Source organism: Tyto alba, unplaced genomic scaffold (assembly GCF_018691265.1).
Source record: "Tyto alba isolate M040663 unplaced genomic scaffold, T.alba_DEE_v4.0 Super-Scaffold_1, whole genome shotgun sequence".
Lineage (NCBI taxonomy): Eukaryota > Metazoa > Chordata > Aves > Strigiformes > Tytonidae > Tyto > Tyto alba.
The window spans coordinates 8,851,617-8,867,799 of record NW_024881261.1 but is presented as its reverse complement, the minus strand read 5'-3'; the positions used below and the strand labels follow the sequence as shown (position 1 = coordinate 8,867,799).

The window sequence follows — 16,183 nt, the reverse complement described above, 5'->3', positions numbered from 1 at the left end:
ACATCCAGTGCACTCAGATTAGAAAATATTTCTTATGTTGTTTCTTAAAAAGCTATTGTTTCTAGCTGAAGCTTTGGGGATCTTACTTTCCTGTTTCATCATTTGGTAAAGTTTTAGTGAATGTACGTTGTCATTCATTATGTCATGGAAATTTTAAATTAGATGTTCCTCAGTCAAGTTATTTTAATGCTATCGCCTCAAATGAATCTACAGAAATGTATTTCAAATATGACTATGAAGTAAAAAAATAAGTGTATTTATCAATTGTTCAATTTATTGCTGTATTCTCTGTTTCCTTATCTTCACTGAGCAGTACTTCACGTTGGTTACTTGTAGGCAGAAAAGTAGAAAATGATAATTGATTTACATGATGGAAATGCCTTTGTTTTCTTTACATCTAGTACGTTGCAGTGTATTTAAGTTGGCTAATCTATCATTTTTCTTAGTATACTTGAATCAGTTGACATTTATATATATATTGCATTTTGCATGTAAAGGGAAAGCTTTATGGGTTTGAATTTTGAATCAAAACATCAAACTCATATTTTGCCTTGGAACATGACAGACATTCTAAAAATTTACAAGCCAAAAAAAAAAAAAAAAAAAAAAAAAGAAACAAATGCTTATGCTGATTTTGACCTAATGTTTTTAGAAATATCTTTAGTGCTCGACTAAATATTGAAGCTCTCCAAAGAGAAATGCCTATCTCTTAGTGAGCATAAAACATGGTAACATGTAAATATGGAAGCATTGTAAATTGACATATTAGAAATGTATTATTCTATGGCTTTCTAGACTGCTTTGTTTTTCTCAAGCTCAATGTCCTCAGTCCTGGCAACTTGAGAACAATATGGCAGCAAGCATTTAGTCAAAATCTAACTGCAAATGAAAAGATCTGTATAACTAATGAGAGAGAGATGCTTGGTAACAGCACATACCTCCTGCCAGCAAAAACACCATTATCATAGTTTCACATAAGACAAAGTAAGATGATAATCACACAGGCAACGTTTTAAGAGAATTTCTATGCCTATATAAATATAGTAACACTGCACCTGTTTTCTGTGTATCCAAAAAAAATCAGGAATGTCCTGACTCAAAGAAATCATTTGCTTACCAGGACAGACACAGAGAAGACAGGCTTGTGGTCTGGGAAACTCAAGAGGGATTTGCTGTCTTTATATATCTGTATATAATATAGATTTGCTCTTATTTTATGAATCGGGCATTAGGAGGTCTAGGTAATGGATGCTGTTGAAGTACAACTCTTTCACATCTATACTGCTTATTAGAATAAGGGAAATTCTAGTACTCTCAGATACCAGTGTATATACCAAAAGGTTTTGCTGTTTTCTAAGCTTTAAGAAATTGATATCACTACATTTAGGGAGCTATAAAATTAAGTATAACTTTGTTGTCTTTATGATATATTTTTTTCTGTCTGGTTAGATTTGCAGTGTGGGCTGTTAAAGCCCATTTTTAAGTCAATTAATAGGGGTAGGACAATCTGTTTAAATGCAAAGAGTTAATTTGGAAAAATATCTTCTTACTGTTACAGTGAACCTTAAAATAAATTAAAGATGTACAAGTAAAAATATAGTGGAAATCTTGGATGTTACATAGTTATCTTCCTTTTTCAGGGTGCTCCTAAACCGATTGCCATTGAACCATGTTCAGGAAACAGAGCTGCAGTCCTCACAGTATTTTTATGTCTGCCCAGAGGACCATCAGGAGTCCCACCCCCCGGTCAGTCAGGTAAGGCTCGTGTTGGTGAGTGTCATGTCTGTCCTTGTTCAACACAGTCTACTTGGACAAATGCACACACTCATATCCAAAATAATGGCACAGCAGATGAATACAAGGGGCTACTCATTCAAGATGATGTTCTATTTTAGTGCCAATGTTTAATGAGGAAGTTTTGTGTGGAATTTGATGCCAAATAAAAAGCCCAGTGATGAAACTAGGCTGGTGTACAATGGCATATCTCGTCAGGACTTCCTGAAGCAATATGTGTGCATACTGGTATGCTTCAACATTGTCTTTCAGGGCAAAAAAAAATTAATATGCAGCCACTTCTATGTTTTCAATTCAAGTTACTATAAATGAGGCTATGGGGAACAGCAGTGAGTATTTTCGGTTCATGTTGACATTAACTTCTAGTTAAGTTCCTTTGCACTATGAATCCCAATGCTGTGCTGTCCAGAATTCAATTAAAATATTATCATTTCCCAGGTTGCCTGTTGGATGAAAGCTGGGATTGTATGAGTGAATGCTTCACTAGGAAGGTGTTCACTTCGGAAATGGTCCCAGCTCATTTTAAAGCAGCATTTGCATTATCTGGAAGCACTTGTGGTAATCTACCTTATCTGATCTGTGCTAGATTATTGTACATAACCATTACAGCCATTCTTATAAAATAATTCCTAAAAAGAGTGTACATAAATACACTTTTTAAATCCTTTAAGTAACTGCCTACATTGATATGGTAGAAAATGGTCATGACAACAACGTTTAGACAGTAATGTGGCTTTGCACAGGTGACCAGTTTACTATTTCAGAATTCATTGGAGCTGTTGCCGAAATGAACACCTATGTAATGAATAGTGAACTGTGTGTTATGTACCCAAAATGCTCTTATAAACCGGAAAATATGCTTCAAGCCTAACTTTTATCCTTAAGAGCCAAAAAGATATCCTTTTAACCTTCAAAAATCCATTTAAGAGATTAAAAAGTATTGAGTAATGATGATGAGGGCAAACTCAGTTGACTTATGTTGGAAATAAGCTCAACTGAATGTTCTTTCTTCTTCTTTTGGCCTGATGACTATCTGTTATTTATTTAGGCTTTTTAGGTCATTTTTTTGGGAGGAGTGGTTTTGTGTCCTCCCCTTGCCCCCTAGTTCTGAGATGACTACTTAGTTCTTAAAATGCTGTTTATGGCTTGGAATATAGTTTCTAGAAGTGCTATGAAAATAAAAGTGTTACTGATGCTCTGTCAAATACATTTGCTGGAAGAAGTATATAAATGTAAGTGCTTTGAAGAGAGTAATGAGGGAGAAAGGATGTTTAGCATATTCCCTGTTCATGTTTTAAGGAAATGATAGAGAAACTAAGGTGTTTATATTCTCACAACAAGGAAAAATATTATAAAAGGAAATTAAAAGTAATTGTTGAAATTGGATCTTAGAATGTTTTTTTCTGTTGTTTTCAAGTTTACATACAACATGCATCTCGGCAGTAAAAATTTATTTATCTAGTTACTACATAATCAGCTTCTATTTACTATATACAGTTTTTATAAAAGTAATTCTTGTTCTTTGCTGTGTGTAAAATGTGGGAGGAATAGGCTTTTTGAAACAGGAGTTGGGTTCAACAACACAGCAGATTTTGAATGTTTCTCAATCTATGAAAGGATACATGTGCTATGTCCTCCTGTTCTGCTTTGCAGGCATATATTTCAAATGCTATTACTCCATTTGTTTTTATGGTCTTTGTCAGCCATTTAGTATTTTAAAATTTCTAAAATTTTTAGTCCCAGAACTTTCACTTCATTCAGGGTCAAAAGTGAATCAAAATGCCTGAAGTGGGCAGCCATGCTGATTCAACCATTAGATTATGTTAGATTGTATTGCTATAATCGGCTTTTCTTGTGTGTAATGAACTTTGGTACTCATGGACTGATTTCACTGTGTGTAACCATGTGTAGTCTAGGCAGAAGCTATTATGCAAGTTTCTTGGCATACCTGTAGCTCTACTAATTCACTTCATTTCTGTCCTGCAACACTACCTGCTGCTCCCTTCCTGGGCTTCCTGGGAGCAGATGCTGTGAACTGTGCCAAGTTATTTGAAATGATGTGGAAGCTTTGTGCGGCAGACATATGTTTGCTATGCAGTTGGTTTCCCTTATGACCTAAGCTAGGTTAAAACAATGATATTTAGGTGGATAAAAGTAGTGCGTTCAGTAATTATGTCTTGCCAAGTAATTTTAGAATCCTCTATTACTTGCATATAACCATTTTCAACCTCATTGGGATCATTCTAGGATAAAACTGATGGTGTGTCAAACAAATTTCTTTAAATGATATGTCAATGATACTGATTCTCAGTTAACAATGAGAGACAATGGGTTTCATTTCTTATATACATATCTGAAATATAGGAAAGAAATGCCTGTGCTGTTCTGCATTACATTTTCTCCAAAAATCAGGAAAGCTAATTCTTTCCACAAGTAACTAGTCGATGCTCTACTGGAGTTGTTAGAGTTGTATTCTTATGTTTTTAAGATCTGAATTTGATCAAACATGAGTTTTACTTGTTTCCAAGGTTTACATTAACAAATATTTTGTTGAAAAATGTCTCTGAATATTAAAAAAAGCCCCAACAAACTATTGTAAAGGTTACTCTTTCTGCAGCATATGTTGTGTACTTCACCTTTATCAGCAGCTGGAAGAAAAGTTGAAACTACAGATGGTGGGCTTTGGCTAAAGGCTATGCAAGGCAAAAATTTCTCTAGGAGAGACCACATGTCCCAGTGGAGATGTGAGTGCTCTCTACTTCCTGCAGAAAATACTCAGAACTTTACAAACTTCCAACAGCACTGTTTAGTTCTAAGTGCTAGTACTATAAGTATGCAAATAATGGCTAGGTTGACACAACCTGCTTAAAATTATTATGTGGTTTAAGTAAGGTCTTCTACAGATTGGTCATGTAGATTCGAATGAAATATTGATAAAAATGCATTTATTGCAAAGAAGAAACACTGTTCATTGTGACTCATGCTTTAAAAAGAGACATTTTCAATGGAGGAATGATTTGTAGAATTAAACATCATGAAATTTTGGAAAGTCAATAAATGTTACCATCGTAGTAGGTTGGGTGTAGCACAGTAGACATTACATTTTCTTTTAGATGTTATCTTTGAAGAGGATCTTAACAATTCGATTATACTTCTATAGAGTAACAACTGTTTTTAAATGAAATTTTGCTTGGATTAAAGCAGAAATTAGAACCAAATTATAAATTAGAATGATGAATAAAAAACATTAAGGAAGTTTAGCAGTGATAAAAACTAAATTTTTCAATTTTGGATTGACTGATAGAATGTTGTTTCCTCATTCTTCACTTGTCTCATTGGCTGCATTGTACCTGAGTAATCAGATCTAAATTCAAAGTTTCAAAAGAATAACAATTCTTTCTACAATTCATGTGTATATCAGTACGCATGCATCAATGTATGTGCATATCAGAAAAATCACTTGTTCAAGCACTTGTGGGCAGATTATAATATACAATACATATATATATCTGACAGATGTTATGACACTTTGGAAGCTAGAGATCATCTGTCATTGCTCTAGTGTCTGACCCCATGCTTTAAATAGCTTAAACTCTTCTTAATATCAAAGAAGATCTAATAATGTGAGCAGCTGCAACCAGATCTGTAGAATGAACTAAATTATACATCTCAAAGGGTATTGAACAAAACAAGCTAGACACACACAGAAAGGAGAAAAAAAAAAAAAAAAAGAAAAGAAAAGGAACAAGAGGATAATATATAAATTACTTAATGCAGAAAAGGTGCCAATGTATTACCAGCAGTGGAAAGACCAAGAATAACTCCTTCAATGTCTTCATGCAGCTCTGGTGATATATTGGGCAGTACAGAAAGAATAGCTTGGTACTGTGATAAATTCTGTTAAAAGAACTGTGATCATGTCATCATTACTATTAAAGCCAACTAAATCCCACACTTTGATGTATTGAAGTGTTATATAAGTTTATGAAATTCTATGTTTGCATCATTCTTGGATAAGGCAAATACATTCTTTAAGGCAAAGAGAAATAAGAAGATCAGAGGATTTCAAAATAATTCAGAATCAGGGGATGTAATTTGTGAATTATTTACAGTTTATGTTACTTTCACACAGCAAAATTTCCCTATCTACCAAGCAGGTAAAAGTGATAGAGCACCCAATAATGGTGCTTTCTTACTAAGACAGTGAGCTAAGTCGTCTCTGAAGGTGTGCCTATATGAGTGTCTCTCTGTTAAACCATAGAGGACATCTAACATTTAGATGGCTATGACTAGGTGAGGTGAATCTAAATTAATAGTTAAAAATAACACTTGGAAATTAAAAGAACAAAACAAATCAAAACAAAAACAAACTAAATAAAATATAGTAATTAATAGACCATCTTCAGTGGAAATAATTTTGCAGTGGAAGTTGTGGAATTCACGTCCTCTAAGACTGCATGAAGTATTCTGTTGATATAAAAATATATGTGAAGATAGCAAAATTTCATGTTTGACATAAAATTACTTCAGCAGTGCTATTTGAAAGTTACTCTTTGATATCCTTGGATCAAAACAGAATTTCACGTAATTCTGGACACAATAACTGTGGTGTTCAATCCTACTTAATCAGCAAGCTACAGTAGGATCACAGAATCAATAAAATTACCATGCCATCTGCCTTTCCTGTACTCACCATCATAATGAATAACGACTCATTAAGCGTTCTACAAGACAATTAGCTCTGGATGGGGGTTTTTAGTAACAAGGCTTTCTTGGTTTTATTTCTAATTTTCTCTGATTAAAATATGTAAGAAGTTAATACATATCATAAGAGGGACATTAATATAAATATGAAATTACAAATAATTTTTAGAGAGTATTATATTTAATTATATTGTTCAGTTGTTCTCACCGTTGGAAACAAAACCATAGGTTAGGGCTTTCCATATGGAGAATGGGTTAATATGTGTACTTATCTCAGTATACAGTGAAATAACAGTTGCAGACATATACCAGGGGTAAGTCCCATGAATTTCTACCTGCCACAAAACCATTCCTTACTCAATCCCTTCATACTTGCAAAATAACCCAATATAAAGTCAGTAGGGATGTAAGGATGAATAAAGATTTTTTTGTAGAAAAATTTTTAAAATATTGATGAAAATATACTATAATTAAAGTGCACAGAAGATGGTTAATGTGAGTGCATATATTGCGTATCTTTGTATTGAATCTCCTATGGCCTTTTCTCATGTTGGAGGGTATTTACAGAATACTAAAGGAGTGAAAATACAAGACAAATTAATGAAAAAGTTAATAACATAATATAAATTGAATTGTACAGTGTGATGGATAGACTACATATTATTAAGGGCCTGTGTGTGCATGTTGAGGGTTCTAGCATTTCTTGTATATATTCTCATATATTCTGATATACTATTTTGGCTCTCTGTAGGCCTTTTCTTACACTCAGAAAGAGGGGGAAAAAAAGGCTTGAGGCTTGCTTCTGTTTAGAACAGAGGACTAGGCCAGAGCATTAATCTTGTTTGTCCTTTGTGTGGTCTCAAACTGGAAAACAATGACTTACGAGTTCAAGAGCTGTATGTATGGTATAATGTCAGGTAGCTAGCAGAGTGGAGTGCTGGCAAGGTATCTGTTTTGGGATAATGCTTACACTAAGTATATATTTCCTGCTATATAAAATGTGGCATTAACTATTTATGGAGTATTGCATGCAGCATTTTGAAGGCATATATGGATGGAGTAATACATAACGACAAAAAAAAGGAGCCTTCATCTAAGCAAAAGAGAAGCAGGGAAAGAGAAGAGCTTAACCTAGAGAAGAAGTACTGAAGTTACACAAAAAGTCTTTATTTCTCTTGTTTCTTCATTTAGAAGTGGGACTTCTTATTCATTATATATAGCAGGCTTTACTGAAGAAAGACCATGAGCACTGAATGTTGGGAGAAGAAAAGTGGGGGTAGAGGTAGAAATGGGAATATATTCACAACTGGTAGGTTATTTAGATTCCTAAGCTTATAAAAGTGATATTTCAAAAGAAAAAAGGAAATCTGTGAGAGGATGTAAGTTTAGATAAAACAGGATGTAGCTATGCATTTTTTTTTCCCCCAGACAGTTTATTAGTCACATCAAAGTAGTATTTGGACATTCTACATGTATATTTAAGTAAACATATTTCTCTGCATCATCCCATTCTTTGTTCTGTACTAGTCCTCTTCTCTCCACTGAGTGTTATCTCTCCTTTATAATTTTGGAGACAGACTATTGACTTATTTTCATTATTTGCTGTTTTATTGACATATGTTTTTATCGATGCACTGAAGAAGTAGATTTTAAATTTATAATCTAATACTGTTTAGATATAATAAATTGACATGTAAACAGGGAAAGCATTATAAAAACACTGAGCAAAACCAACTTCACAATTCCCCTATAAGGGGGACACCCCCTCTATCATAAATAACAAGATTTCTCCTGTGAAATACTGAAAAAAAATCTCAATTTTATTCATCTTTTATGAAGTGCCAACATGCGACTGGAAATAAGCCAAACTGTGTACTACAGAAAAGCAGTGTGTCTAGAACTGATGTTAAAATACAGGGGTAAGGCATTTTATCTTGGCCAAAACCAAAGTAGGATTTGCAGTGCCATACAATTCACCATTTCTAGGAAGAAACTGTTTCCAGAAAATATTATACATCTGCATTATATCAATGATGCTTCCGTGATGGAGGTCACAGTGACAATTCACACACCTCAGCTTGCAAAGGTGCATGGCTGTATTCATTTTACCAGAAGCTGTGCAGATAAGGTAGATTATTTTAAAAGACTCAGTGAGGAACAGAATTTTTTGAAAGCTTACTTTTACTGTTTAGACTGTTTGAAGCCTGAGGCTAATCCATCTCTAACCTAAGGCATGACTAGAGCATTTTGTATAGAAATGTAATTTCAGTAATTGCATTGAAGGATACTGCATATTAGTTACCACTATGCTACCAGTTAAATGATCAAAAAATGGAAAATGTTAGAATTGTCTGAGAAAATCAAAACGGTCTTTGTAAGAGTTTAATGGCTACAACTAAAACTAAAATCCTAATTAATATATTAAGCAGTAGTTTCAATTTATTGACACTGAGAGACTGTTTTGCCAAATTCCATGGTCTCGAAGTAAAATCTGGAGTTCTTTTTAGTTAACTGGACATATTTAGCAAAACAGCTCTTTAAGATTTGGTGGAAACTGAAATAATCTATTCTGAAGATACTTTACTGAAGGAGTTGCTTTCTTTTAAATAGAAAGGTCTATTTTTGGAGTGACTATTTTCTGCTTAATTCCATTCTGTGCTGCATCAAATGAGGGAGCAGACTGTGTTTATAGTATTGACACTGTGAAAAGAACACAGTGGTAAGTGGCAGATGGTGCTGATGATTACTTAAAAAATATTTATGGCAATAGCAAAAACAAAGTAGATAATAAGACCCAGTAGCCATCACCCCCCCTCCTCCAGCCCAAACCCGAAGCACTTTTTTCTGCAACCTGCAGGGCAAAGTCTACCTGAAAAGCACTGAGGTTCTTAGCACAGTAACCTTTGTAAGTAATGAAAAATGAGGTGGGTATTGATTTTGTCTGGTCCTTTAAAGAATTTTAGGTGGTTCTGTTATGAATTTGTTTTTATACCGTTCTAGCCATAGAACCTTCCTTTATATTCTGAAGAATTTATCTGAAAAAGACATAAATGCTTTAATATGAAGTACATACAGTATAATGTTAGAAATGTGTCTTCCACAAATCTTGGCAAAAGTAACTTATTGATTGGACAGTAAAAACTGAATACTGTAGAGCTATCAGCTGAAAAAAAAAGAAGAAAAAAATGAGAATAGAGGAGGTAGAGATGGTTGTTTTACAACTTTATTGCTGGATTTCCTGCCCTAGAGGGACTCAATAAAATGAGACATATTAATAAAAACTGATAAATACCATGAACGTTTCTTTGACAACTGGTTATTCATTGTTCAAAACAAAACTGTCACTGTTGCTCCAGAGTATTAGAAATAGGTGCTGCTGCTTTTTTTTTTTTTTTTTTTTTGGGGGGGGTGGGGGGGGCTTTTGTAGCTTTATTTGCATAAAGGGAACTGAAAGAATGTCTATGAGGCTGTAAAAGTTCCAAACACTGTGAAATACAAGTACAGTCATGTACATCTCCTCCACTGTTCATGGAGGTTGGCTGAGCTATTTTCAGGTTGCATCCAGATAGCAGTCAGATGTTTTCCTCTCCTCACTCATCATGGTGAAAAGAGAAGCAATGATGAATGCTCATGATCCTGAGCTCCTGGCTGTGAACAGATGCACTAGAACCCAAACCCTCAAACTGAAGGCTCTAATCTGGAAAGAAACATCATCCTTCAACCTTATCTGCCTGCAGACCATCAGCTGAAATATTCAGGGGTTATCCTATTTTCAACATGACATCTATCACCCACAGTGTTTTAACACAGCAATCGTATCTCTTTTCCACCTTCATTTTACCAAGCTAAGGCAAATGAGGTCTGCTTTAAACCTGTTCTTCAGTCTTCTGAACAACTTAGTAGCACTGTCCCAGTTTCAGCTTCAGTTCAGCTTTTTTTACCTTGCATGCCCAGGTTGTACTCAGTGTGCCATGTGAAGTCCCATCTGGTGTTGCCCAATGGCACTAACACTTCATTGCTGTATCCCATTTAACTCTTACTTTTTTGAAATAATTTTTCCCTGTTCCAACTCGGTATTTTTGTGGCCAACTTCTTACATCCCTGCCCTTCCTTTCTTCCTCAAACAGTGAACTATTAGTTTATAAGTTTCTGCTTGTTTCCAAAATACATGGCTTTGAAATTTTGTGCTGTTGAATCTGAGTACATTTATATTCCTCCAGTTCTTGAGGTCATGAATCTTTTCCTGGATTATATTCTACTCCTTTGTATTGATGATACATAACAATGTTTGTCATGATTGAATTTCAGCAGCATACTCCTACTTTTATGCCAGACTTTTTAATGAAAATATTAAAAAAGACTGGTCAAAAGATTGATTCCTGTTGCCATACTATTCCTTCAGCAGCCTTCTTCCTCTTCAAAACTACTCTGTTTTCTCTTCTTCATGCAGTTGTCCACTCTTTGTAACTCCTGTACTATTTTCTCATCTTTTTTGTCTGTTGATGATTTCCCACAGTATAAGATTGTAGAAATCTAGAAAATCTTCTGCATGTTCTCACCCAGAAAATAAGTTAGCTTACTGAAGAAAACTGTCAGGTTGATCTGGCACAATCCTTGATGAAACGTTGAATTCTGACCCATTTTTCATTTACCTGCCTTTAATTATTCTTTCTTGCCAAGTATCATATAGCTGAGTCTAATTAATAGATCCGTAAAGAACTAAATATATTTTTTTCTTGAATCTAGACAATTTTTAGTATGAAATAAACAGCACTTACTGTTCTCAATTTGTATACCACTGCATTTGACATGACAGATGATTAAATTTCCCTGTTTCCAGCCTTTGTTTTCTTGTATTCTTACAGAACTAGTGTTCTGATTACCCTAATGTCAATGCATAAAATTTATGTTGTTTCTATTTCCATATCCTCATTCCATTATCCATGCTGATGGTACTTTCTTTATAAGCATTCTCCCTCCTTGAAAACCATCAAATAATTAACTTCTGGGACAATATCTAGAAAATACTTGATCTCTGCCTCATTCTTTCTATATAATGACTCTTCTTTTTTTTTTTTTTTTTGTCTCATATTTATTTATACAGTGAAAATCTTTAGATGCTTGTTTTAATAAACCTTTGTAAAGTCTAACTCAGCTTGGCTTTTGGCAATTCTTATTTTACTCTTACATTTCTTTACCTCTAAAATACAGCCTCCTTTGTTGCTTCATGCTTTTTATCTGTTTTCATAGGCTTTCTGAATTTTAAAAATGTGCATAACTTCCTTTCTTTAGAAGTTCTTTGGCTTCCATATAGCATAATTATAATGTGTTTGTTGGTAGTCAGTGAAGAATCAAGACTTTTTCTTGATTAATGTATTGCAGATCAGCAGTAACCTTGCACAGTGTGTTTTTCTGTTGATGTAGAAAGGGACAGCCTTCTAGCAGTGATTTGTCCCTTAGAGGGTCTGGTCAAGATTTATGGTAGCCAGGACCTTGTGCTCCCTACCTCGTCAAATGGCAGGGACAGCCTTAAGATCCCACAATGGGCTCCATGTGGAGGGGTGGGGAAGTGCTGTCCCTTTACATTTTGGCCCCTGTCTACTCACATCTCTAATTTCCTCACCATAATCACTTCCTCTAAAAAAAATGGTAATTTACAGAACTTTGGCTTATTTTCTTTTTTAGGCTGTGAAATCCTATACCTGCGTTACTGTATGTGATTTTTTTTTTTTTTCTTTTTGCATATTCTGTGATGAGGAGGGCACAGGATTAGTAGGGTTTGGAAAGTCAGAGTAAAGTTGATAGGATGTACAAAGAAAAGTAATTCATGAATAGGAAGAAGAAAATGTTTTGTAAAGTTAGGTCTTCAAATCTGATTGTCTCCCAGGCAGACGCCTAGGCAATCTACAAGGCTAAGCTTTCCATAGTTGGAAGAAATTGTAGTGTGCTTTTCTTCTTTTGACATGAACTAGAGAGATGTCAACAAAGGAAAGAAAAAGGAAAAAAAAAAAAAAAAAGTGATAAAAGCAACTAACAATCATGTAATGTTCTAACTTGAGAATTTTGATGAGAGAAGTTATATGATACTTATGTGATTTTTAATATAAATCTCATGAAAAAAAAAAATCTTCCACTAATATTATTTTATTTTACACAAATGGAAACACTGGTGATCAGATAATGCTGTTAAGCAGTGTTTTGTTCTATCCTCTTGATATTGACACAAAGACCCAGTGTTTCTTACATAGAAAATAGGCTGTCTTGTCTGCATTCAGACCATGTGAATATACAGCTTTACCTAACAGAGCATCTCATTTGGCCATGTTCCTCCTGAAAATCAAGCAGATGATTTTTATTTTGTACTGTTAAACTTTGAGGATTCAACAGATGTCTAGCTAGAGTTGCAAAATTAGGTAAAGTGAACAAATCCCTGTGCAAGTGACACACTGGATAGTAAGTGTCCTTCCTATTTGAAATTGGTGGTCTGGTTTTATATTCAGTCAACACATACGAGGTGGAGCAGATGGCTTACAGTTAAATTAGAACCATAAACCTTTCAAAGATAAATTTATATATGATTTAATTATTTCAGCAGGGGTCCCATCACCTATTTCTCCTTCCTCTAACTTTGAATTCCTTGAAAATAAGCTCCTTTTTTTGTTAACAGAAGGAAAATCTGTTCAAATCTACCACTAAAAAGAGCTATACTGAGACCTGTCCTGATTCTTAGTCATACCATCATGGAAAGTTTCATTCATCACTGTAAAAATGCAATTGCCCATAATCTACCTTCCCACATTTATTTTATCACACTCTTGGGGTAAGAAGCTTCTACTGTCTATTTTTGGGATAAAGCTATCCAAATTATATGGAGACCAATCAGATTTATCATTCTGTGGCATTTGATGGCATCCATCTGTTTATTTACGAAAACGTTAAAGACTTATTGGGTTACTAGACTACAGAGAAAACAAATTGAGTTATCATCTATAGTTAAATTCAGTCCTTGCATCTGCTGTCTTTTCAGCCTGTATGGTGTTTTCTGAAATTACACTGGCTTGCAGACCCAGGCTTCAGGAATACATTTACTTCACCCCTTTTTGTGCCATTTCAAGTGAATTTCTAATGCATGAGCAATTTGTGGTTCAGGAAAATGTTGACAGAAGGATGCCAGGGCTTTCTGCTGTTGCAGTTTAAAAGCATGATAGGGACAGTTCTTACTTAAAAGTAGCTCTTAAAAGTTAGGAGCGGCTCAATTTCTAGAATCGTTTGATCTAACCCCTTTCAATCATTATCGTGCAACTATTGTAGCAGGCTAGGTTTAAAGCTTATGAACACAAACAATTTAATATCACTATCATTATTATGTTTAAGTATAAAACACTTTTAAGATGAATGATGGGAGATGAACTACTCTCTGTGCTCTTTATATTCAATTAGTATTGTAAGTACAAAGGAAAAGACATAAAGTTAAAAACTTTCTGTTAATAAAACTGAATAGCAGACTGAGGAAATAAATCTTAATGGGATGCTTTCATCCTTGTAATAAGAGTGAGTTTGTAACACTGAACTCAGTTATTGCCTGCATCCTTTCTAACTGTGGACTAACTGTCCCTTTAACTATGAAATTACTAGAAATGTCCCTCTGAAGAAGCTAGTTTGGATACAGCAAAGAAAACACCTGTGGATAGCTGACAACTTAAGGTTGGTGTTAATTAGCTCACAGTTGTTAGAGAAGAGATGTTGCTTGTTATGACATCTTCCTTTACTGTGAAAACTTCTCTTATTTGTGTGCCTTGGATAGTTCTAATTCATAATTCTGTAACTAAGAGGTAAGAGAATATAGTTCAGACACATCTACATGTCAGGTCTTGACCTGTAGGGATATAGCAGACCCAGGTCAGCACTGCAGGCTGAGTTCCGCATCTCTCTGCACTATCCTTTTAGCATTGAGATATGGCACTGTGCCTACACATACAACCAGCTAAACAGTGCACCCAAATGACTAAGTCTTTGTGGAACATGAAATGGGGAACAGTGTAGAAACCACCAAATGCTGCTTTTTGGAATGAGTTTGAGCCAAGCAAAGCTGCCAGAACTGGTACACCCTGGTGAATCATACCTGACTGCAAAGCTGCTCAAGAATTTCTGCAGGATGCACCACTATCTGTAGTACTTGCACTAGATGGGTGGGCTTCTCTAATATCAGGGCTGTTCCTGCCTGCAATTACCCAGGTTAAAAAAAAAAAAAAAAGTTAGAAGGTGATTTTTCTGCTCATCCTTACAAAATACAGCAAAGATAAAGGTCTGTAGAAACAGTGAGAAAGGGTAGGTTTAGGAATACGGAATTAGCAGGTCCATAAAGTGAAAAGAAGCTGTTTAAAAGAGTGTTTTTTAAAAAAACTGAAACAAAAATCCAAGGATCAGTTAAATACATGAAATATGAAGATAATGAAAATATAAAATGAGATAAAGCTAGGTTTCTGTAAATATTATTTGACCTAGCAAGTCACACACCAAAATGGAAGATTTTTTGTACTGGAGAAGATGAACTTGAAAATGACTGAGAGCTAGTTAATATGGAAAAATGTCAGACAAAATAATACATGCAAAAGAGGGATATTTTAAAGTAGTACCTGAGTGTGAATCACTTTTAAAAGAATCCCTTTTTATAAACCTAATATTTTTATAAAATTCTTGGATCTGAAAAATGTTACTATTAAGTGAATTTTCCAAATTGCTAAGCATGAAGCATGAATCTGAACAGTAGCAGAAAAAGACCTTGTCACTTTAAGTCTTTCATTTCAATAAAGTTGTCTTAAATGCTCAAAACATGCTAGGGAGTAAATGAAAGATTACAAAGAAAATTACAATGGCAAACTATATTTAGGGTTGAGAGTGACTCAACGTGACACAATCATGGAAAGTTTAGAATGACAATGTATCTACCCTTTTCACCCATTCTGTGCTTAATTCCTACTGGTTTTACATATATTTTTTACTTGTAATTTAGGTTTCAATGATACACAGTCTTGAGTATCTTCTGTGAAGTACTCAGTGTCCTCAGCCTGCTTTGAATGCAACTGACTGTACGTGAGAGTTAAAATGTCTAGTGCCTTGCCATAGGGCAAACCCAGTAAGGCAGTATACTTGGATTTTGGTGATCAAAGGGTAACCTTCCTTATCCTTGTCCTCTGACAGTGATATACCAGCATGATACCTGTAACTGCAGTTCAAGGCTTCAGACTTGTCCTTGGTAGCATCATTCAGGGCACTTTTCCAGGTACATACCTGCTTCAGGCTTGTGCTATCTTTTCCCCCTCAACCCTTCCCCTTCCTACATACTTGCAGCTGTATCTGCATTTCATTCCTTTACTTCAAATTCACACAACAGTGGGTTCAGCAGAACTTGCTCTGTAGTGAAATGGTTTCACTGAACAGAGGTAAACATGGAAATTTTAGCTCTCTGATTGCAGTTAATCATATCAAAAAGGAAGAAAAGACTTGCTGGGACTTGCACCTACTTGAATCTGTATCCAAAGTAGACTTGCTCTATTACTGGATCCCCATGTGTCTGTTGATGGATAATATTTCTCTATGCTCTCTGTAAAATGGGAATACTACTTTGTGAGGATGTTGTGGGAATAAATTAATGTTTGAGAGGTTCTCAGATTCATTATTGTAA

The 16,183-nt window shown here is 34.8% G+C and overlaps 1 protein-coding gene across 3 annotated transcripts in view; it reads left to right on the top strand.

The window, feature by feature from the left end:
- Positions 1 to 16,183, top strand: part of ATRNL1 (attractin like 1) — a 519,346-nt gene that overhangs the window by 459,331 nt on the left and 43,832 nt on the right. For 2 of the 3 annotated variants that reach the window (XM_032988565.2, XM_032988564.2), the window contains one exon: positions 1,641 to 1,755. In XM_032988565.2, the coding sequence (XP_032844456.2) occupies positions 1,641 to 1,755 (115 nt within the window). Of the gene's footprint in view, positions 1 to 1,640; positions 1,756 to 16,183 lie in introns of those variants that run through there. The other variant, XM_032988569.2, reaches the window with a different exon arrangement.